The 23,076-nt window shown below is 41.5% G+C and overlaps 1 protein-coding gene across 8 annotated transcripts in view; it reads right to left on the bottom strand.

Moving 5' to 3' along the window:
- The window catches only part of ARSJ (arylsulfatase family member J), a 219,623-nt gene that overhangs the window by 45,419 nt on the left and 151,128 nt on the right, over positions 1 to 23,076 (bottom strand). For 5 of the 8 annotated variants that reach the window (XM_068941761.1, XM_068941762.1, XM_068941760.1 and 2 more), the window contains 2 exons: positions 7,111 to 7,223; positions 1,195 to 1,580 (listed from right to left, as the gene is read on the bottom strand). In XM_068941761.1, coding sequence (XP_068797862.1) covers positions 1,195 to 1,571 — 377 coding nt within the window. In that variant the 5' untranslated portion in view covers positions 1,572 to 1,580; positions 7,111 to 7,223. Of the gene's footprint in view, positions 1 to 1,194; positions 1,581 to 2,263; positions 2,316 to 7,110; positions 7,224 to 7,306; positions 7,414 to 23,076 lie in introns of those variants that run through there. The other 3 variants (XM_068941765.1, XM_068941767.1, XM_068941766.1) reach the window with 3 other exon arrangements.

Below are 23,076 nucleotides of genomic sequence, written 5' to 3'. Positions count from 1 at the left end.
AAAGAGAGTGGAAACTGTTGTTGTAGATAACATGACAGCTCTCTGTGCAAATTTCCCAGGTCCGGAAAGTCTGAGGACCAGACTAAGACCAGATCATGTTCTGCTCCACCATATGGAGATGCAAGACACCAGGCCAGTTGCTTGTTTTATTTAAACATGTGTTTCTTTTACTAGCAGTATTAACATTGCCTTGTTCCTGTTTATACTTAAAAAAAGGAGAAAATAAACTAAATAACTTTTTTCCTCTGATTTTGTTTTTGTTCTTTTAAGACTTCCCTGTTCCTGTCAAAGTAAGTTAAGATAAACAGAAACAAGGCATTTTTGTTCCAGATTAATGTGTCCACATTTGGAGTTACTTGGGAACTGTTCCTACAGTTCAAATGCATGCACCCCCACTCTTAATCCTTATTAACTTTCACATGTAAGAAGGCCCTTAGCTTGGGTAATTGCTTATTCACTTACTACATAAAAATAAAACACAATTTACCAGAGACAGCAAACAATACAACAGCAACCCACTGTTCTTAGGATTTTGATGAAGCATATATTTTAGTGGCTTGAAAAAAAAGTTTCCAATTGTTTGCAAAGCAGCAGTTACATTATGACAAGAGCGGTACTGTAGCTCAGAGGATCCTGAAAAAGTCTTTAGATATCCTGAACTCATCCACATATGACTTGTAGTGGAATCATCTCACAAATTCAATATAATCCTCAGAAAGAACTCACATGAAAGCAAGGTTCAGTGTGACCACTGTTGCCATGTGCAGGCTGCAATTCATAGGAGAAAACACGAACGTTTTCCCTTCACTTCGCTAACAAGGACTTTTCCTGTAAGTTACTTCTGAAACTGCACAGAAAATCTAAGATGATCGCTTCCCAGTAACAGCAACGTTACTTGACAACTAGCACATACATTAGTAAAGCAAGAAATGTAAATGTAAATCTATTCCTATAACACTCTGACAGGGTAGTTCACAGTGCTGAATTCTTATTGGCTCACGCTATTTCATTAGTTAGAACACAGTAGAAAGTCTATTTTGTTCAAGGGTTTTAAGTGAATCAGAAAGGTACCTTTCTGGCCACAGGAGAGAAGACAGAGGCGTATCTAATTAGGTTCATCTCAAGAGACCTGTGCTCGTTTCAACAGGGACAGTGTTTAAGCTGGTGACATCAATGATGAAGCAGTAAACTTACTTTCCAGTGATAAATTGGCTTCGGGATGGTGTGCACATAGGCTGAACGTAATAGTTCTCCAGTTTAACCCCTTCAGCAGCTAGCTTGTCCAGAGTGGGCGTCCTGATCTCCGATCCGTGGTACCCTACGTCTCTGAATCCCTGATCGTCGGCCAGGATGAAGACGATGTGAGGCTGCGAGCTGGGCGCGCTGGCCCCTGGCTCCTCTCTGAGCCCGGTCCTTGTCGGCTCCGTCTCTCCGGGGCCGAATCCGAGGCTGTCCCAGGACAGGTAGCCGTAGGTGAGGAGGCTGAGCACGGAGAGGCCGGCCAGCACCCCCACGGCCAGCATTTTCCCTTTGCAGAGCCGGTGAGGCCAGGTACACCCACCGCGGGCCATTCACCTTGGCTGAAGCAAGAGCGAGACAGAAGAAGATAAAAATAACAACACAAACGGAGTCTCTGGGGCGGGGGAGGGACTGTCAGGGGGCCTGCCGGGCGGGAGAGCGCAGAGCAGCCCCGCTCATCCCGGCCGCCATCAACTTCGACAAACTTCAGCCGCTGCTGCAAGAGAGGCGGCGGCGGGTGCCCTGCCCGCGGCCGGGGCCGGGGCCGGCAGGGAGGGCAGGGGCCCGCCGGGGCTCACAGCATCCTCGGCCCGCCTCCAGCGCCGCGCCGGGGCGCCGCTGCGTGCCCGTCCCGGGGCCGGCGCCGGGGCCCATGGCGGGGCGAGCGCGGCGCCCCGCGGGCGCTGGGGCCCGCCCCGCGCCTCTCCGCGCCCCTCCGCGCACACCCACCGCCGGCAGCGGCCTCCTCCCGCTCCCTCCGCCCCCCCGGCGCACGGCGGGCAGCCCCGCGGGGCAGCGGGGACCCCGGCCCTGGCGGGGAGCCGCAGCACCCCCGCCTGCCGCCCCGCCGCTGCTCACCGCCCTCATCGCCCTCTCTTCCCCCCCCGCAAACCCCTCTCCTGCCTGCGCCCTGCCCGCTCCTTACTCTCCCCCCCCCCCGCAGCCCCCCGCCTTCCCGGGCAACTTCTGTCTCTCTGTCTTTCCTTTCCCTTCCTTTCTGGCCGCTCTTCCCTTCCCTCCGCACCTCCTCCCCTTCCCTCCTTCCCAGCGCTTCCCCGCCTGGCGCCTTGCCCCCCGCTGCCCCGCCAGCCGCTCGCCCCGGCGCGGCCGCCGGCCCGGCCGTGGCGGAGCAGCGCCTCCCCCCCCCCCCCCCCCCGCAGCCCTCTCCGCCGGCCGCTCCCGCTTCTCCTTCCCAAGGACTGCGCGGCCGTGTGTCCGGTCCCGTCCCGTCTTCCCCCCCCCCCCCCCCCCCAAACACACATCGTTTCGAGCGCTTCCGAAATGGCCACAAACATTTGGAAGGTATGACCGTACAGGATTTGTTGTCAGCCACAAACCAGGGCCGTGTATTGCCAGCCCTCCAGTTCTGGTAAGACTGTGGCAAATGGCAGGAACGTGCATTTCTTAAGTACTACCGTTGGTTAAACTATGAACGTGCTGCAATTGCAAAATACATACAACTTCACCCTAGTCCTTAGCGATGCTGAAGCAAGCAGAAACTCACATTCATGCATGATTACGCTGAACTGAGGTAAATGTGCAGGTTTGACCTGTCTAATGTGAGTCATCATGACAGGAACGACTTTTACTCAAACTAGATTTTATAAAGCATTAACACTTAACTAGCCAATTAGACAAAATCCTATAGTTGCTGCATCTCTGCATGGACAGCCCCCAGAAGCTCCAGCTAGTCCTTGCTAAGAAATAGGTTGGCTGGTATTCCTCCTAAAGGTATATTCGTTTCTTAAAATGTGCTAAATTATAGTATAGAAAGTTCAATATGTTCTCAACAGTTTGCTCTATGCCAGACAGCTCTCTCTGCATCATTCTGCAGAAGACTGTTTGGGGCAGTATGTGAGAAAGCTTTTGGGGGAGGAGGTCTTCATTTCTCAGTGGCACAGCTTTCCTCTTGCACAACCTGGTATTCACTTGTGCATCATATGAACATCTACTGAAACAGCTATCTCTATATTCTTCAATGACAGGATTTTTTCATTAAGGGGCAGCATGATATTCAGTCTAATGGTTCTCTTAGTTAATATTTTTCTGCAATGCACAGCTTCCAATGGAAGCTTCAGAAGAGTTTCTGTACACTGGACAGTGAGAGAAGACATGAGATACTGCCTCTGAACTGATAGCCATGCTGCGTGTTAGGTGTTGAACGTAGCCTTACACACTTTAATTACCTTCAGGAACATAATCCAATCCAAGTGTCTGGATTTTGCCTGCCTGGATGCCTGCACTAACATCATTCAGTTCCTAACAGCACTTGGTGTCCTTGTTCTGGAGAGAGAATCATAGGAATGCTGTCTTAAAGGAATTTTAATTTGAGCCAAATCTAATTGATTTTGTGCAACCTAATGTGAACAGAAATGTTTCCACTCTAAAATTTCCAGTGAAAGAGTTATTCAACAGTAAGCGTTTCACTGAAGTGTTTAAAACACTGCAGCAGGGAGAACGTGACAGTGAAAATGGACTCAGTGATTTTAATATGCAACTTAAGGGCTTATCCACACTGCAAAGCAGTATTGATAAACTTACACCTGCATTGTAAAGTCTACAAAGTTTAACTCCTGAGGTAGAACATCTTCTGAAATCAGAACAGCTTTATAGCATGTTACCTCAAGCCCTTTTCAAAAAAATAAAAAATAAAAAAAAATAAATAAAACCAAACCTAAACTGAAAAAATGTAAAACATTCATATATTGAAATAACATTCCTTTTAAAAGAATTCCATATTCAAATTCACTGTACTCCCATTTTTCCCTCCCCATGTACACAAGTGCAAAATAACGCATACAGAAACCTAAAACTATAAATAGTAAAATTAAAATTGGACTAGTAATGGTATTTTGCCTTTAATATATCTAATGCAAAAAGGTAAACAAAATATGTTGCCCTTTTAATATATGCTTTAATAGCACTGTGGACACAGACAGGCATTTAAAGCACAGTGCTAAATACCTGCCTAAATCTATTAATATTTTCTAGTGATTAAGATATTCTCCCCTTATTTCTTAATTTTTGTCTTTTAACAGCCAAGTATCAAACTTCAGGTATCATTGTACACTTAAAACAAGACTCATGATATAATCCATATATTGCGACATCCATATATAATTAACTATCCATCTAGAATTTTCCTTATATAATCAAAATATTTCAAGAACATTCAAAACGGATTGCCAGGAGGCTGGCTAACTGGTAGCATTACTGAGTAAGTGGTTTAACATCAGTGAGCAGCAGGACTACAGAATCGGACAGAAGACAGTTTGGAATTAAGATTGTTCAAATGGTAGAAAAAAACAGATCGCTATGCAGATGCAACAGTTTCTCTCCCAAAGGACCTAGAACGTGGGTATTAGCAGCCAGAAGGAGAGCATACCTTTTGATTTTCCTGTTCTGCCTCATGGCAGTGCCCTGCACGCCCTACCAACCCTCACCGCTCACCACCCAACTGCGAATGAAAACATTCCAGGGCAACCTCTGTCAGAGGTCTATAAACCTGGCTTTCTTTCACTATGGGCCGGACAGAACGCCTATCTTTTTTCTCCTTTTTTAAAAACGAATAGGCTTATATAAGTAAAATACTATGCTGACCTTGGAAAATAATGTGCCATTAATATTCCACTTAAGAAAATATTTGTAGACGCTTAGGAGCTGGAAGCATGGCTTATACAGCCCTTTCAGGATGCTCAGTGAAAGGAATAAAGGAGCTGTGGAAGCTGTAGCAAGTCCCCCAGGGAAAAAATAGACAAACTTCATAAATACTTTAATTTGAGGGCAATGAATACATTAATCCAAATATACAGTAATTAAAATTGAATTTAGTATTCCATTAGGAAATTATGTATTTTTAGCACTTGTTATACAGTCTCTGTGTGTATTGAGACCATAAAATTAACTAAATTAAACATGTGCCAAGAGGATGAATTTAGTTGAAAGCTTGTCTTCAGTTATCTTCAGTCAAGCTAGGGGCTATTAAACATGCCCTTTTCTACTTTTTTCAGATCAGGCTGCCATCTAACCTTTCTGTTTCTGAGACATATATTTTGACAAACAAATGTAAACCCAAGAAGATAGCGGCTTTATAAAATTCAGTGCAGTTGAAAAACTAAATGAGACTGTTCCTTCGAAGCCAATCACGACAGAGCAAAGAGTCAGTACTAACACAGATAGCAAAGATATTAGCCTGGGAGAGCTAGTTTCTGCCTGAGGAAAGGCCCTAGGAGACTGTGACTCAGAGACATCCCTCTGAGTCACCGCTCCTCTCTTATTCCCTCCATGCTACCACGGGACTAGTTACTTGCTGCTGGACTGTGTCAGATTCAGACAACAGGGAACAGGGAATATAAACATTTTTTGGGAAGAAAAAATCTGTTTTAAAATGAGACACATCTTGAAGAACGCAAAGATGTTTTCCAAAGAGGAAGATAACATATGTTGTATTATCTTGCTCTGTCTTGCCCTGTCAAGCCAGCTGGTGCAGAAATGAGACCAAACTCCACCTATTCCAGTGCAAGAGGAGACTGGCATGTAGCTCTAGCGTGAGCAGCATGTAAGGGCTGAATGATGCAATCTTTTTGCCTTGTGTAAGTACATACCCTAAGCAGGAATCTAGCTAAGAGTTCAAAAGAGGCAGGAATAGAAAAGGCAAAACAGGTTTTGGGAGCACAGCTTGTAGGAAGAAGAAGATGGTTTCAAACAGTATTACTCCTTCGATAACATTATAACAATTCTTTCAACATTTAGTTCAGTCTTGGAAAGCTAATTCTCATTTGTTGGAGACGGCATGCTTCTTTTTACCTTCCAGTCAAGGCTGTCAGTAACAAAAAAGATTACAATTCAGGATGTGCATTCCTCTGCTCTTCTTGGTTATGCCTGAGGCCAGAAAACTATTTGTCTGCTTAAAAAACAGCTTTTTGAACTGTTATTTTTAGCTTACTAACTACAACTTCATTAAGAAAAAAGCAGACTTTGGCCTGCACACGCAGACAATATTCTTCAGCTATCCAAGAGCTGGAAACGAAACTATGCATTTCCTATTACCCTTGTTTTTACTGATAATTTAGTTTCTGCCCAGCACTGTCCTCAGTGTATCTTCCTGTTGGGGAAGGAAAAATCAGGACTTCATTCTGTTTCCCAAGTGGATGCTGTACTTTTGCCAGGCACTCATTGCTGGAAACAGCATATTGTAAGTAGGAATAAAAACCTGGTGATTCATGGGACTTGCATCATTCCCTTTGCTTTCATTGGTGGAACCTGGTAATTAATTCACAGATGTGCTAGTCGTGAATTATCAGCGACTTTACTCCCTGGTTCACAATGACATAAGCAGAACTTTGCTGTTAAGTTACTCTATATTTAACACAGAGTTTCCTCAATTCCCTGCAGTACCGTGCGGGCAGGGGTCCAGATTCTGATCTCAGCTGCCTTCAGTGATGTAAATCTGCAGTTACTCAACTGATGCCAATAAAGCTACTCTGGAAGTTTAGGACTTGACCTTAGGTATACCTCACGTGGCAGTCCCTGTCATAACCGAAACAACAAAACCTTGGAGCTGCTTGTGGCCCTTCCGGAGGAGCCTCCAGTTACGTAACACCGATTATCCCAAATGAAACAGAAGCAAGCCTTTAAATTTGTACAGTCCTACTGAAAAACTGCTTCTGCAAACAGCAACCAGATGATATGTTGCCTTCTGTACTTCCACAGGAAAAGGGACGTTTCAGTAGCAGATGCCAGAAAAAGTCCTTATGGGGGGAAGGGGGAAAAAACCCCAAAGGCACACAGATCTCAGTGATAGGCAGCATTAGAGATAATATATTCCCCCTCAACTTAAAGTGGCAATGCGCAATAGTTAGATTCACTTACCACTTACAAAGTCCGATCTGCAAAGGGCCTGCATTTGCTGCATTTGTATATTTATACCATCCATTCACAGCCAGGGCTTCTCAGTTGTAAAGGCCAAATCGAATTTCGCTGCCCTGAGGATGAGGACAAAGTATTTATTTTACAGAGGCAGAAGAGCAACTCCCTTACGTGTTTTTCTGAGAACCGTCCCACGTACCTCTCGGGACTGAAAAGTAAACGAGCTCCACAGGCCCAATTTGGCAGTCACGGCCTCACTGCCCAGACTTGCTCAGGGCCTGTCCCCTTCCTTGTCCCTTTGTCATCACTAATCCAGGTGACCAGACAGCACCTCCCCCCCCAGTGCCGGGGGGCGGAGGAGGAAGAGGAGGAGGAGGTTTCTTCCCTCCTTTCCCTTGCTTGGAGAGTTTCTGCCAGGGCCCTGAGGGCACCAGCAGGCCTCACCGGCCGGACTAGCCCGTCCCGCAGCTTCCCTCCATGCCCCCTGCCCGCGGGCCCAGCAGCCCCATTTCAACACAGGCCCAGGCCAGGAGCCCCCACTGAAGCTCAGGCCTGGGCACCCAGTCCCTGCAGCAGTACCCGTCTCCAGCTCCACCACGGCCATGCCCTGCCAGGCTGCGGGCCCCGCTGATGCGGACCCCGACCTGACGGCTGACTGCCCGGCCAGGCCCTGTCAGCACGCCTGCCCGCTATCACGGCGCTGGGTCTGACCCTGGCCCGGACCTGCAGATGAACTTCCCAGCTTGATGGCGGCCCTGCCTCGTCACCCTGACCTTGCCTGGCAGGCTGGGCGGGGGGCTGCCCCTGGCTGCCCTGCTCCCTCACGGCTGGCAGGACCCTGCCCTGTTACCTGTGAGGGGGCTTCACTCAGACTTCCTGAGACTGTACTGGACAGATTCATGCTATTTCTGTCTGCGCGCACTCGGCCTCTGATACTACCGCCGCCGTGCCTAAGTCCACGGGAAACGCTCTTGGACCCAGAGCCTCTTTGACTTACCCCGGCTGCAAGCACTGCTGGTGGGTGTCTGCTGCAGCGATGCTAGTTCTCACTTATGTGCTCCCCCCTTAACCTCAACTGCAAACGCAGGCATAAAATCTCCTTTGTTTTTTTTTCTTAATGCTACAGTCCAGATGGTAGTGAGCGAGGGGTGTGGACTTTTTTCTGGCTTTACCGAGTTTTTGAAGAGCCAAGTGATCTGAATAGGTTATCATGCAAATTTAGAGGCTGTCATAGCCATCGGCATGTTACTTGCTTTGAAGCTCTGGCCTAGTATTGTTAAAACCTCTAAGAGAGCAGCTAAAATCTCCAGTGTGGTTTATGTCCTCTGCTATGTATACTACAGAGGGAAGAGTTTCATTTGTTCCCAGGTCACAGGTCTTTACACACAAGGTCACCTGTCTTGTTTAAAACTTCTCTTAACGTTTGTGCAGTTAGAAAGGCCAGAGAAAGAGAACTGGGACAAGGCATGACCTTTTAATGCAACGTAAATCTAGGAAACTTAAACAGGGTCGATGTTTTCAGAAAGACTGTAATTTTAACTGGAAGAGAATACTTCCTCTTTGTAAAGAAAAATTTTTTCTAGTGCATGAGGAATAATGGAATGACCCACTGCCAGTATTTTAACAACCGTCTGTCTTTCACAAAATAGTACATCTTTTCGCCAGACAAGAGTAAAGCTGAAAATACAGATGGGTCAAGAGGGTGCAACTGTAGCAAGCTGTAATTCCAAGCATTGTTTGCAGCCTTGCATGAAGTATTTGCTTTCAAGGTTGTGGGCACACAGCTGCAACAAAACTGTCCTTTCTAATGCTAGCTTTGACTGGGAGGGATGCTTTTAACTTGGAATAATGCATGGTCTTCAGACGAAAGAATGCTACTAAAGTGCCTGTCAGCCTTGGGATATTTTAAATAGTTGTTAAATACTAGAAATGGCTTTTGGATGACTAGCTACTATATAAAATACAAGCTTTAGGTCATGCATATAGATCTTTACACGTTCTAACGTCAGAGATTACTTTGGTAAGAAGTTTTAATTATGCTTTATAGTGACTGGCAAATAAGATGAATCTCAGTGAATTTTCAGAGGGTCTCATAGTTCAGCCATCTGTGCCTGACCGAAAGGGAGGTTACAGCACATAAATGTAGAAACACATACAAATACATTCATATACACTTATAAGGGGTTCCTGTAGTTACTGTCCCAAACTCACCCAGAGGGCTACCAGGAAAGAAGATTTCTCACTGATACGCCTATCACTCTTCAACTCTCCTTTGCCATATAGTCTAATGTTTTGCTTCTGTCAGTGGTTTTCCTTAATTCTTTTGGAAAAATAGCCAGTAATCGTTTCATCCTCTCAGAAGCGTATAAAAACAATGACAGATATTCTGGCACAACCCACATCTATTTTGTTATTTATAGCTTTGTCCTATCCTAAAATGTTTTAGCGGTCATTGGCCTCTTAGGAATCTACAAGAATTGCAGGCTGTGCAACTGCTGCAACTCTCTCTGTTAAAGAAGATACTGGCTTCAGAGCTTCACCAAATTTCCCACCTTTGTGGGAAATGGCCACAAACTGATGAGCTCAGATCCACAGCAGCTTCTGATTTTCTAACTGCGCACAAGTGCAATATGTTTTGTTTTGTGGCTTTTTCATATTAGGCAGGCTGCTGCATGTTGAGCCAAGCGGATCATTCTGTTTGGCCCATGCCACAATGTTAATATAACCTCAAGGTAACTGATCTATGGATTTGTATCTTTTGTTTCCTAGAGCATTCTTCTCTCCTTCTCCAACTTCTTCATCTACGCAGTCTCTAATATACCCGCTGGGCAGGAGATAGCATTTACTGTGGTGAGCCTGGAGTTATGAGCATGCTGATTGATGGCCTGGTGTGTGGATGTTGGTTGTCCCGCTAGCTGCTGCCAAGGGGACTGTGCTGCCCACCTTCCTTCCTGTACCCGACTGCCAGCGTTAACTGATCTGACGGGCTTCTTTTCCTCTCTCACATTTAATTCAAAATGACCAGCCATTCAAAAAAGCTACCAGAGGGCCATGCACAAATGGAATGATCACAGCCTCGGTAATGGTTCCTTGGACATGCTTGCACAAGAGAAGGAGCACCGTTTGGTTTGTGCTACTGAAGCTTGGGAGAGGAGTACATGACGAGCGCAGTGTTAGAAGTCACTGGCTGCAATTTTTTAGCACGATTAGAGCACTCTAACAGCACAAGGAACTTGGGACTTCTCTTTTAGATACATGTGTATTTGAAATTCTGTGTTTCATCAGTTTGATTTTTATTTTTACTAGTGTTTTCTCTAGCTATGGAAAGACAATGAGGAAAATGACATTTAAAAGATCTAGTTGGAACTATCAGAGTTGTGCTGGGCCTCGTTTTGTACTGTACTGACTGGCTAAAACACCTGGCTGGGTTGATTCATGCTCAGTTCTTTGATTCAACGCTAATACTGAAAAATACATTGACTGACAAAAAAAAATTGCAGATCTAAATGTAAGCAGTTGCCTATGTTTACATTCACGTTGCGCTAACAGAATAGAGCGCCAACCAATAATTCCTACAGAGAATTTAAAAGCATGCAGTTTTCCGAAGCCTAAAGCAATAATAGCTCTTTTTTTCCTTTTGACTTGTACTGTTAAAACTACAGTTCTTGCAGCTTCGCACCTGTCTGAAATAACCTGCCTTCCTCGTTCCTAATACTCATTCTCTGAGACCAGTTGCCTTTAGGTAAGTTTTTTTTCTTGTCTGTCTGTTGTTCTGGGGAACATCAGGCTGCTTCTTTGCTTCCTATGCCAATCGTCTCAGAAATTTAGCAGCAATTTGACACTGGAAATAATTTCCTTTCTTAAATTAGTGCACCTGCTTCCATACTGATGATAGAGGGAGCATAGATGGGGCAAGTGTCTTCTAAATAATTGTATATAAATAGACATGTTTTTCTTTTATCTACATGAAGAATTATGGAAAAATTCTCAGAGAACATGCTAAGAAAGCATGTCAGAACATTTGCTGGGCTCTTGCTCCCATGCAGTGCTTGACCAAGTGCTTCCTTTCGCCCCCTTCTCAATAACTTAATATTGTTGTTGCAAATGGAGAAAAAAAAAGAACCAAACTTTTTTGTCCTTGGCAGCATTGTCAAGCGTTAGGATTCAGATGGATTAGTAGGACAATGTTATTCAGAGTATTGTTTTTTGAATGTATGAGATTGATCTTTGGCCACAATGATTTATACAACAAATACATGCCAATTCTGCATTTTGACTTTCAATTTAATATACAAAGGTAGAGAGTTAAAAACAATAACAATTTTCTCATTTTGATTTTCTGAATTTTCTCTAAGCTTTATTTGTTATTGTCTCAGCACTGACGCTTCTGTTTGTTCCAGTAAATTACTGGAAATTGTTGAGAAATAAAGCAATGAAGTTGTGTGAAATGCTTAATTTCCTTGCCAGTTCCTATTTCATTCCTTCCCTTCAACTGTAAGTAGAAAAATCAGCTTGCCACACTCCTGCCAAAGAGCTGTCTCTCAGTGGCATTGGGGGGGGGGTGGGGGGGGGGAACTACAGTTAGCCACTGAATTAAATTAAGGAAAATGTATTACACAGGACAATTGCTGTTGTTTTCCTGGGATTTCATTTGCTTTTTTAACACTAAAATGTTAACATCACTAATTATAAATTTAGGGAGAAAGGTCAGTGTAGAGATCACAGATTTTACAGGAAAGTGATATTGAGTTGCTAATATCCTCTCTTTCTTTTCTCAGCTTAAAAAAAAAAGCCCTGCCCCCGCAATGGCCTACTCCTCTGGCTCTAAGCAGGCCACATAGTTCAGCTGGTTTCTAGTTCAGAATTATTAACTGCTATAATGTCATTACCCTAGAAAAGTGTTTGCAAATATACTATAGATGTAATCTATGTATTTCAGTGATGGAACTACTCACACACCAAACAATAGGAATAAATTCAAAAGCAAAAATTATGAATCAAATTAGAAAAATACTACCTGCGTTCCTTCTGTCAGCACAAAAAAGAGGCCTACTGGAAAAGGCAACGAAGCTTGATCTAGCTCATTCCTTCTCTAGCTAGAGCTGGTAACAAACGCCTCCTGACAAAGTATTTAGTTGCTTCTAGCAACCAGCAGTTTTGGGATTTTGAGAGTTAGGGGCTGCATCACCACCAATGATGGAAATTATATAGCCTTATGTTGAACCTGCTCATGTTTTTGAGCTCATAACCACCTTTGGCATGACTATCACAATTTGGTCAATGCACTGTGAGAAACACTGTCTTCTATTTATTTGAAAACCACTACCTCCTAGATTGCTAAGCATCCCTATTTCCTGTATTGCACGAAAGAGTGAACGACAATTCCCTATATATCTTCCCTGTAACATTCAGTACTTTTTGAACAAGCATGATACTCTTCCACTTGTGATGAAAAGACCATTGAAGAGGTCAAGGTTATTTAGTCTCTCCTCATACAGAAGTCATTCCATATTCTAATCAAAAACTGTCAAAAAGCCTGTTGATACAAAATGAAAAACCTATCTTTTCAGGACACAGATCCCCTTGTTATATTGCTAGGATGCACATGCATCCTTAATTACTATTTATTTGGTAGCACAACAGAACCAGTCTGTTCTAGTAATACTATCCTGCTATGTACCAGTAGATAGGATAAGAATTTTCATTTGTTTTGTGTATTTACTGAAAGTGAATTAGTGAGATTTTGAAAGCAGTCATAGTTGCACTTACTGAAGACCGTAAGAGCCAGTGACTTCAGGGGTAGATTTATTCATAGATTTTAAAGCTAGAAGAGCCCACCGTGATAATCTATGCAGCTGTTTATGTAATAGAGATATGTAACTTTCCTGATTGTATGCCTATCTGAACATCAGAGCATATGCTTTGGAGAAGGACCCCGTCTTAATTTAAAAGTTATTATTATAGAGTATTCTTCACAGGCCTGGCATACTACTACAGTTTATATCACTCAAACATCTGTATCTTATTTCTGTTCTGAATTTGACACCACCCAGTCCATGAGGCAACTACTCGTATTCCATACCCATTCATAAACTCTCTGCTCATACACATACCCAAAGCACATAGTAAGAAACAGAATATGATAAAAGAAAAAAATTCCAGGCTTTAAGGTAAAATGTACTATAAATCTTTTTGATATTAAAAGAAAATAGCTAAGCACAGGTGAACATAGTGTATTTCAAAAAAGCTGTTATTTATTACGAATTTGCGACTTGCTGTTGTATTATGCTGTGAAAGTCCTTGGTTTATTATTCACATGGTTAGGAAGTGGGCTTTATTGCTCCTTAGAAAGCTGCAGGATTGCTTTTCAGTGCAAATAGACCTCTTTACCTAGTCACAGAAAGGCTGCAGCTGGGGTAGCAGCAGAAGCCTTTTCTATAGTACCATTTAAGCAACATGCTTCAGACCTGCACTGGAGGAGTGCCTTTGAGATCCAAGCTGCACCAAACTTTACCTGTCTTGTTGTAACTACTTCCTGGCATACCCGTCTTACCCAGTTGCCACTTGCAGCGTTTGAACTACTGTACATACTGTGGGTTTTAAGCACTTTTTTAGCTAGTTCTTCCAATAAAGTGAAATGCTGCTACTTATCTTTCTTACAACTATACACTGACCACGGTAGGGCATGGATACATGCTGTAACTGAAGCTATATATGCGACATATTAGCTGCATTAAAGCTGCTGTACAAGTACAGCCTGGTGAGACTGTAACTTAAAATAAACCCACAGGAAAGGGACCCTTCTTAAAAAACCCTGTGCAACACTACAAGTTTTTTAAGATATTCAGTGGAACTTTTGTATGTTTTGTGTCACAGAGCAGAAAATAGATGTTCCTTAGGAACCGAAAGGTAATGAAGAATGCATTCATCAAATTATACTATAAAAGTTGACTAGAATGAAATTCAGTGTAACATTGTATCACATAGAACTGTAAAATCTGTAAGCAGCAGTGTGTTCTGAGTATTAGGACAGTCAAAAATTGCTGATTTAGTTCAATGAGTAATTAAGAAGCATAAAATGGGACCTCTTGGATTCTACAGAGGTCAATAAGAGCCAGCAGAAATGCTGCGTAAGAGCACGTCATGCAAATTAGAGCCTTGAGGCACTATTATAATCTGTCACGACAATGAGCTTGAATTTTTCAGGCAGTGGGTTTCTATCACTTCCTTTGGGAACTCATGAGTGTTCTAACAGTTAGCAACAACTCCGTATATCAAACAAGATTTCAGCTAGGCCAGGATGATTGCCAGAAGTTTATGAAAACATATCATCCCCTACCTCCCTAAACTAAAAATGTAATAAATGGAGAATTTTCTGAGAACTCTTTTTAGTGTTCTTTACATCTACCACTGCTTGGATTAATTAACTGCAACCCTAGCATTGTCCCATGCTCATGGATGAAGCCTCACCGATCTCCAAATATTCCACCCCCCATGGCTGTCAAGCATGTTTAATGACTCGCCTCAGGCTGTCTTTTCAATTACACTCTGGCATTTTGAAACATCTTTGCAAGTAACCCAACACTGTGGGGAAAGGGGAAACTTGAATCCTCTTGCAGGAAAGTCACCGAAAGAAAGATTTCCTTTACTATAAAAACAAATTTGAGATTCATCAGTACGGTCTGTTATCTTGCCCTCTGACCTCAGCACAGATCATTTTTATCAGTTCTCATTAATTGCTCATTCCTTCATTCTCTCTCCAAGCAAGCCGTGTTGCATAAGACCCGTTTGTATGCTAGCCAATTCCTGCAAGAGGACTTTAGATAGACACAGTCCCGCAATAAAATCAAGTTGCTCTCCCAGGTGGGTTACCACTTCCTCCACCACAGATAGGGAGGAATTGAAATGAAAACCTCATGTCTCCTCGCCTTCCCATTTGGGATGAATTACCCATGCAGATACTTCATTGCCAGCTCTGTACTACTGACAGTATCATTAAACTAAGTCCCACCAGGGACAAATCTTTTTCTACACTGAACAGTAATACTTTTATACTACCTAATGAGTTTTGCGGTGTTGCATGTTATGTAGAGAGGCAAATGCCTATCCTGCGCAGAAAAAGCAATCGGCAGAACGTTCAAAGCGTACTCTGTTAGAAGCCTGTACGCGTTTCGATAGAGCAAGCATTTCTTTTTCTTTTAGAAGTGCTCACAAGATAGAACAGAGATCTCATATTTCTTTGCCATTTCCTTAGAGTTCATAGTAAATATTTGGGCTTCTGCCACAGACTGCAGATGAGTTAAGGGTTTGTGCAACCATCCTTCTGTGAGCAGATGGAGCTATATATGGAGGCATAGTGGCAACTTCAGGTAGCTTCCCAAGTACAGTCTTGGGAAAAAACATTTACTTTGCAGTGAGCAGCAAAACACGCTCTGCTGCACAGCCCCTATGGATACTAGAAACATATTCTGACTAAGGAATAACTGAGTAGTATAGTACGGTAAAAGTCTGAAGCAAAATCCATTGAAATCCATAGAAAAAGTCCTCTCTCTGGTAAGCTACTGATAAGGCCCCTGGAATGATTCACAAGCCACTGAACAAGGATGGTCAAGATTGTTACTGTCATGATACTGCAATTGTTCAAGCAAATGCCACGGCATACAGTGAATTTTACTTTTATTTGTATTGTCAGTTCCCCAGTAACAGGTCTTATAAATACTATGAAACAGCAGCTATTATCACATGCAACAGAGGAAGAAGAAGAGAAAAATAGCTGAGGAGCTGCCATGTCCTGAACTGAGCCTCAGCAGTTTAAGTATGAGCTTAGAAAAGTCATGAACTATTTGATCTGCAAGTTACATTTTTTCTATGGGAATAGATTTAACTATATCTATTTGGTAAAATCTATTTTCAAACCTTAATTAATTTCCAGTTGATGGTAGGTCAATATTTGTGTGTATGTATATGTACACCTACCCACTGATATACACACTCACATAGTACACACACACACATATATATATACATATATGAATAAAGAATAACTGCTTCCACTGATTTTTCAAACTCTTTGTTCCAAAGATTCTTTCATTCACTCTGTAAGACCAATAACTCATGCTACCTTAAAAACTCAGAATTTTGGACATCAGTAATGGCATGTGCAGTCTAAGCTTCCGGTACAGTATCTTCATAATTTAAATACAAAAATTGTATGAAACACACGAATCAAAAGGAATATGTCTAAATTTGTTTTTTCTGACATGCAGAAGTGTATACTTACACATGCATTAAGGCTGTATACTTCTTTTGTTTTTGGGAAAAGAGATATTAAGCTACAAACTCTACCTCTTCATCAGTACAAGAAATTCCTTTCAATATTGTCTCTAAGGTAAACAATAATAAACGTATTTATGGACATTTGCAATACTGGCAAAGCCATATGCCTTCAAATCATGGGTCAAGCACCTAATTTTCATGGGATTTTAAAATATACCTTTGTCTAATACATTTTGGAGCTTGTCTGCCTTCTGAACTTTGAGTTTTTAATGCATTGTATTTTTAACCTTTTCTTCTTTAAGAAAAAAAAAGCTAGAAAAATACTATTTTTACCATGAACAATCTCAGTTATGTTCCTCTCTTCGCTTGCAAACAGGTTTGAGTCTGTAAGTAAACTGTCAAATTGTGATAACATTGTTAAATCTGGCAGGACAGCATTTCGCAACATTACACCTTCTGTTTGCATCCTCTCTGTGGAGTTTCATTAATACACACACTTATAAGAAGCAAAGTATTAATCATAAAAATAGGCATCTGTTTTAGACAGAAGCAAAATATTAGGTTTAGAACAATCAAGGAGGAAGTAGAAGAAATGCTGCATGATTTGCTAGGTGACTTATCACTGAACTGAGTAAACCATAAACATTGAGTAAGTGAATGTATATTTGCTCCAAAATATATTTTGATTTTATGAGCAGAATGCACAGATTAGAATTTGTTCTTAAAAATATTTGGATGCTCAAACTCACCTTGTAAAAATCACGGTGTGTATATTAACACATCACACCAGTTGCTTAATGAAAAGCAAAAAGGACTGCATTTGCTCAATATGCAGACTGCCATTGACTAAAGATTGACTGGGCAACTATATAAATGGGACTTTACAAAGCAATTGCCTGTTACATCACAAACCTGGAGCTAAAAACCAGGAGATCTTTTCCTTTACAACATTCCTTGCAGCCAACTCGATGGTCCATTGCTCTCTTGTCTAGTTTTATCCATACTGATGGAGACATTCATTTCAATTTCTTGGTTTACAGTAAACCAGACTCTTGGTTAAAGCAGACCTCTGAAAGTTGTTAACAATAAATACCAAATCCTCACTTCTATTCTTAGATGGCTCCTTTCAAATATATCAAACAAGTATGCTTTGCGGGCCCTAATTCCACAGATAAAGTAACTTCTGGACGTGCTTGGTAGCATAAAATAGGAAACTTAGCCAACTTCCATATTTTATGATGAATATTGTGGATATATTAACTCTCAAGTGGAAGGTATGGTACTGATCAGACTTTGATCTGGAGTTCCAGAATCCAAGTTTGCTGTTTGCAATGTACAGCATAATACTCAGAGTCCCCTGGGGTAAAATTTTCAATGATTTTAGTGTGCAAGGTTGGATCTTGCAGCACTGAGCAATCTATTTTTGGTGGAAACTTTCATATCACATAACATAAAGGTGTTGAAAGTTTGTTGGTATAACTCCTATGATTTCCAAACGACAAACCTTTCTATTTACCCGTGTGTTGCCAATGGTTTCCACAGACTGTTGAACCACAAAATTCCTATATATCACAGGCAGAGAGCTGTCTGCTTAGGAACACACAAGGAAATTCAATCTGAATTAGCTGCAGCTGGGAATGTTAAAATGGATTAGTTAAACTCCCTGTGAGGTCACTTGCAGTCAAAGTTAAAATAACATTGATTTGATTTAGATTGCTCCAAAACGTTTTTAGATGTACACCAACATCTAAAAACTGCCAAGACACCCTAATGTAACTCACACATTAACTGCTTGCAGTGGACTGAGGCTCTCTTTGTTTTTTCTCCCATATAGTCAGTTTACATCATGTGAATAGGATAACCTGACTTGGTGAACTGGGCAAGTTTAGCAAGAAAACAACTCTATTTTTTTTTTTTAAATCAGAATTGATGGGACCCCATGCATTTTCTGCAAGAAATTCTCTTTGAGTCATTTCTATGTCTCGTAAAGAGCCCTTGGTCACCAGTTAGCCTTCTGGAACCCTGTAATTTACCTAATACAGTTAAGAAATGCAAATCCAAAAAAGCTCTGATATGGCAAGCTGTGTACTGTAGATTTAGAGCAATTGCTTTGACAAAGGTTTTCTCAGGCGATAACATTTTGGACAATTTTAGAATCTCAGTTTTATGCTTTCCTCACATATTGTTTATCTGAGTTACAGCCAATTACACCCTACGATTAGTTAGTCTTCCTGCACAGAAAAAATGGATGCGAGTGCTTACATGTTTGGGTAAAAAACCCATCTCTGCTACAACTAAACCTGTCATGGGCTCTAGGACAGTATCATCTAGAAGGAAGACCTTCCCAGTGGGGTTTCACTGAGATGGATGTTATTGCACTGACTTTGATAGCAGTCAAGAGTAGTTTCCCAGATCCAGAACTCAGCTGGGCTTGTGATCCCTTAACAAGGTTTTTTTTTTTTTTTGCATTTTGGAGAATCCAAATAGATCATTATCACAGATTTAAGCAAGCCAAATCTGTCTTATATTTATAACCTTTTTCTACCTTTTGCATTTAAAGTGTTATCAGTTAATGATCTTTTCACCAGCTGTTCACCTACAAACAGTGCCAGCTATGAAATCATTTTCAACTTGTAGCTGGTTTTCTAGTTATACAAAGCCAAGAGACAGCAGCAGCAAGGGACAGTGGCCCTCAACAGAACTTAACTAGTTAAAGTAAAATTGGCACCAGTATTTTTTCTGTTAGTATGGTTAGCCCTTTGGATATGACCTTCATGACACATTATTCTTCAAGTAATCAGTCTCCTCTTCTGTTATCGCACTGATCATAGATATTTGCTTAAGGACATATTTCCTTTGTTACAGAAATTCTTCAGGAAGCAAAGGTAACTGAACACTGATGCAGATTGCTCTAATATCATGTCTTGCACTGATTTTAGTATATGTATGAATATTGCCGTTTCCATGGTAATTGTGCATCAGTTTATGGATATAAAAACTAAATTCACATAGGCAAAACACAAGAACAGATACACACACAAATATATACTTGCTGAATGATTTTGGAATCAATTCAGGTAATTTATTTTCCAACAGTAAATTTCCTGTGCACGTAAGACTCACTAAACACTGTGAGCACTATGCTCAACGCTTGACAGGATGAGCTACACCCTGTAAAGCTGCTTACGCCAGGACAGAAGTAAGCCCAAAAATAAAATGGGGAAAAGTCCCACCCACATTCTTGCTTTTAAAGTGTTAATATTCCTGTTTGCAAAGAGGGGAAAATAAAACAAGCATGCATACAAATAAGTGCTGCAATTTGAAATGAAAACTTAAGAAATCCACTTAAGCAATGTCTGAGAGAAATCTACTGGCGTTAGAACAATGTAGCCAACAACTGTCACCAAGTTTTTGATCATATCTCTAGAGCGACAGAACTGCAGGATAAGCACAACCACATATGAAAAGGGCATGGTTTTTAATACATTTTTCACTGAACCATGCAATGTCATACGTGGGGTGCACTAGAGAGGGATCTTCTAGCTTACCCGGTACAAACTTTAAGAAAGGAACTAGATTTTTCTTACACTAGAAAGGGAAGAAAAGCTCCATGACAAGACCTGGGAACAGATAAGTCTGTTGCTGACTCCTTATTGCACTTGAACATTTTGATTTCTGTTTTTGCATTTTTCAAGCAGCAGCAGTGTTTTATGCACATAGCATGCATTATGTGGCTTATGATTGAGACACAGCACAGATCCTTCAGTCAGTTTGACAAACTAATTATTTGGGAATTACTGCTGTAAGTAATGTGAGCAGAATTTGCTCCACTGCCTCAGCATATTTGAGCTTTGGATTGGCAAATGTAGTCTGGCTATGTCTAATGCAGTGGTATTTAACTGAAGAAAAACAACGTTACAGTCTTCTTTCATACGGGCTATAAAAAGAGCATCTTAACAGGTATAGAAGAAACCTAGTTCAGCTTCTCTGGAAAGTAACACATAAGCACAGTCTCTTCAGTGTACCATATTACTGCCATCTATGAAGAGGCAAGCAGGAACAGAGAAACACTGATGTAATCAGAAAACACATTTCTGATTTGCAGAAATGTAGCAAGTTCATGTAATTCAGTACATATGTAACTCTAGGATAAGTCTGTCAGCATAACACAGATTTTCACAATGTATGAGGGCTGCCTCAAGGCATTTGGATCCGCCTTCTCCCCGCTGGCTCTAACAGTACCTGTGAGTATAACGAAATGAAATCTGCGTTCTGCATGATCTCCTTTACTACGCACTAACTGTGACCCTGATCCTGCAAAAGCTCGCATACATGCTCAAAATTTCTACCATAAACTTGTGTGAGTTAAGTGAAATATGCACGCAATAGTTGGAAGGAGCAGAACTCATGCCTTTGTAGGGTTACCCCTAATTGCCAATGGGTCAGAAATGGGTTGAGTACTTTGCCACTTTACTGTACAGAAAATAAGCGGTAAAACAAATTGCAGAATTTACATTTGTATCACAGAAATGAATACTAGCCAAAATTTCTTCACTGAGCAATAAAGATCACTTAGCAAAAAGCTGAACAAAAAGGAAAGCAAGTAATAACAGAAAAGAGCCAACTAGCACTGCCTAATTAGAACAGATCAGGTAACATTTTCCTCTGCTGCATTATTGATGTAAAATTGTATAACTCAAGCAGAAGTAGCATTGGATAGTTTTTGGCCTTATTCTTATTTCTCTTTTCTGGCAGATCCAAATCATTTCAGCGTGATCTCTTTCTGCTTTCCCAAACACAAGCATGGGCTCTAAGACTGTATTTGGCAAAGGTGAGAAAGAAAGGAATGTAAAAAAAGTGCAAAGGGAGTCTTTTCTTTAAATAGCAATCATGTTTCTCCCCCTTTCTTTTCTCCTTTTACAGTTTTTACAGCCCATGCCATTGAAAAGAAACAACATGTCTGGAAAACTGAGCTAGGATTTAGGGGATCGCTTCTGATCTCCGACAGAGACTTCTTGTATGATAGTGAGCCCCTAGATGTTACGACAGTACAAACTAAGTACGTGTCACCATTATTCAGTGTGAATCATGTTTCTGTTCATCATGGATGCTGCTAAAAAAAAGCACGTGGAAGAAATCCTACATTTTTCCTAGTTTTTAAATACCGTAAGAATGAAATAATAATTGGAAGTAATTAGTAGCATCGTGTAAGAAGTAAAAGCAGCTTTTGCATGTATACTGATTCTCAAACGTGATACAAGGAGAACAGGTGTGCAAACCAAAAGGAAGAAAAAAATGGACGAGTTTCTCTGGTAAGAAGTTATATTCATGAACTAATATAATAAACTTTTCCTGGGTCCAAAGGTATGGGAAATCTCTGGTTAATGAGAGACTAGAGCCATAAAAATATTCAGATGCTAAGAAAGTATTATGGCAAAGATAAAAACTAGCTTAATGACAATTTAAATAGAAAAAGCAGATCAGTTATAAACAAAAGGAAGTTCTGAGTTGATATAGTTTAATTTCTGGAAACAATGAGAGCTTTTTACTTTGCCAGGTGAATTAGTAAATGAATACAGAACTGCAACGTTTTCCAGGCCTCTAGAGAAGAATTAGTGCTACTGCCTGGTACTGACATTTGTTAAAAACTGTTTGGGGATTCTGCTAGGAACACAATTAATTGCTTTCCATTTTCAAGCAACAGGCCAAGCAAGAGAAAGTGGAATAGACTGAATTCATGGATGGTAAGCAATCCCTCCACTGTGTCACTCCTTTATGTATATTTAATACACTGTAGGAGAAGCAGCCAGTTCCAATGAGCCATACAAAACTGCAGTTTGTCATGGGTGGGCCACAGCATGGGGATCATTGACCTAGAGGAGATTTTTCGAAGACGGATCATTTGTTTTTCATTAAAGTTATAGTAGGACTCTGGAACAACCATAATGCCACTGCATCATACTGGGTCTACAAGGTACTTTTTGGCCAATGTTTTCTGAAGCCTCGCTGTTCCACTTGGGAAAAGGGGCCTCGGGCACTTCTGACCCAATTGCTCTTTGCTTTTAAGAAACTTCCTCATGGCCAGATCCTTTTTTGAAAATAAGATCAAGGTGGTTTTGACAATTGTGTCCTGTACATTTAAAAACATAGCTGGGCTCAAATTAAAGTTCCAAAGTGCACATAAGGAAGGAGACAAAGGTGACTGCTAGAAAAAGTCTCAAATTGAACAGGAATGACGAGATCTCCAGAAGTGAGTGGAGAGAGAAACCGGTAGGTTCACTAGGCACCATCCAAAAATAGGAAATTCTCCTTTCAGTTGCAACTCCCATGCACTTTGCCCTCCTGGCAAAAGTTCTTCCCATAGACTTCAAATTTCTTCCCTTCTTTCTTACTTCACTCTGAGCAGGCACTCATACCTACCAGCCCTATCACCATGCTTTCAAAAACTCCCTGCTTTTACATAGCATTAACAACCCACATCTCTCTATAGGAAATAAATCACAAGTCTACCCTTGCTCCTGACAGCTCCTTGTGTACTGGGGTATCTATTCTTAGTCTCACGTTTCCCTGTAGGTAAGGCTGAGTAAACAAGCATTTGCTGCTTTTCTGGTGATGAACCAGAGCAGAAAACCACAAGAACTGAGTCTGTGAACATTTTTTCCCTTTAAAGCAGTCACTTAATACCAACACATT

This window comes from Struthio camelus, chromosome 4 (genome assembly GCF_040807025.1).
Source record: "Struthio camelus isolate bStrCam1 chromosome 4, bStrCam1.hap1, whole genome shotgun sequence".
In the NCBI taxonomy this organism is placed as follows: Eukaryota; Metazoa; Chordata; class Aves; order Struthioniformes; family Struthionidae; genus Struthio; species Struthio camelus.
The sequence above is the reverse complement of the archived record's forward strand: the minus strand, read 5'-3'. Positions and strand labels throughout refer to the sequence as shown.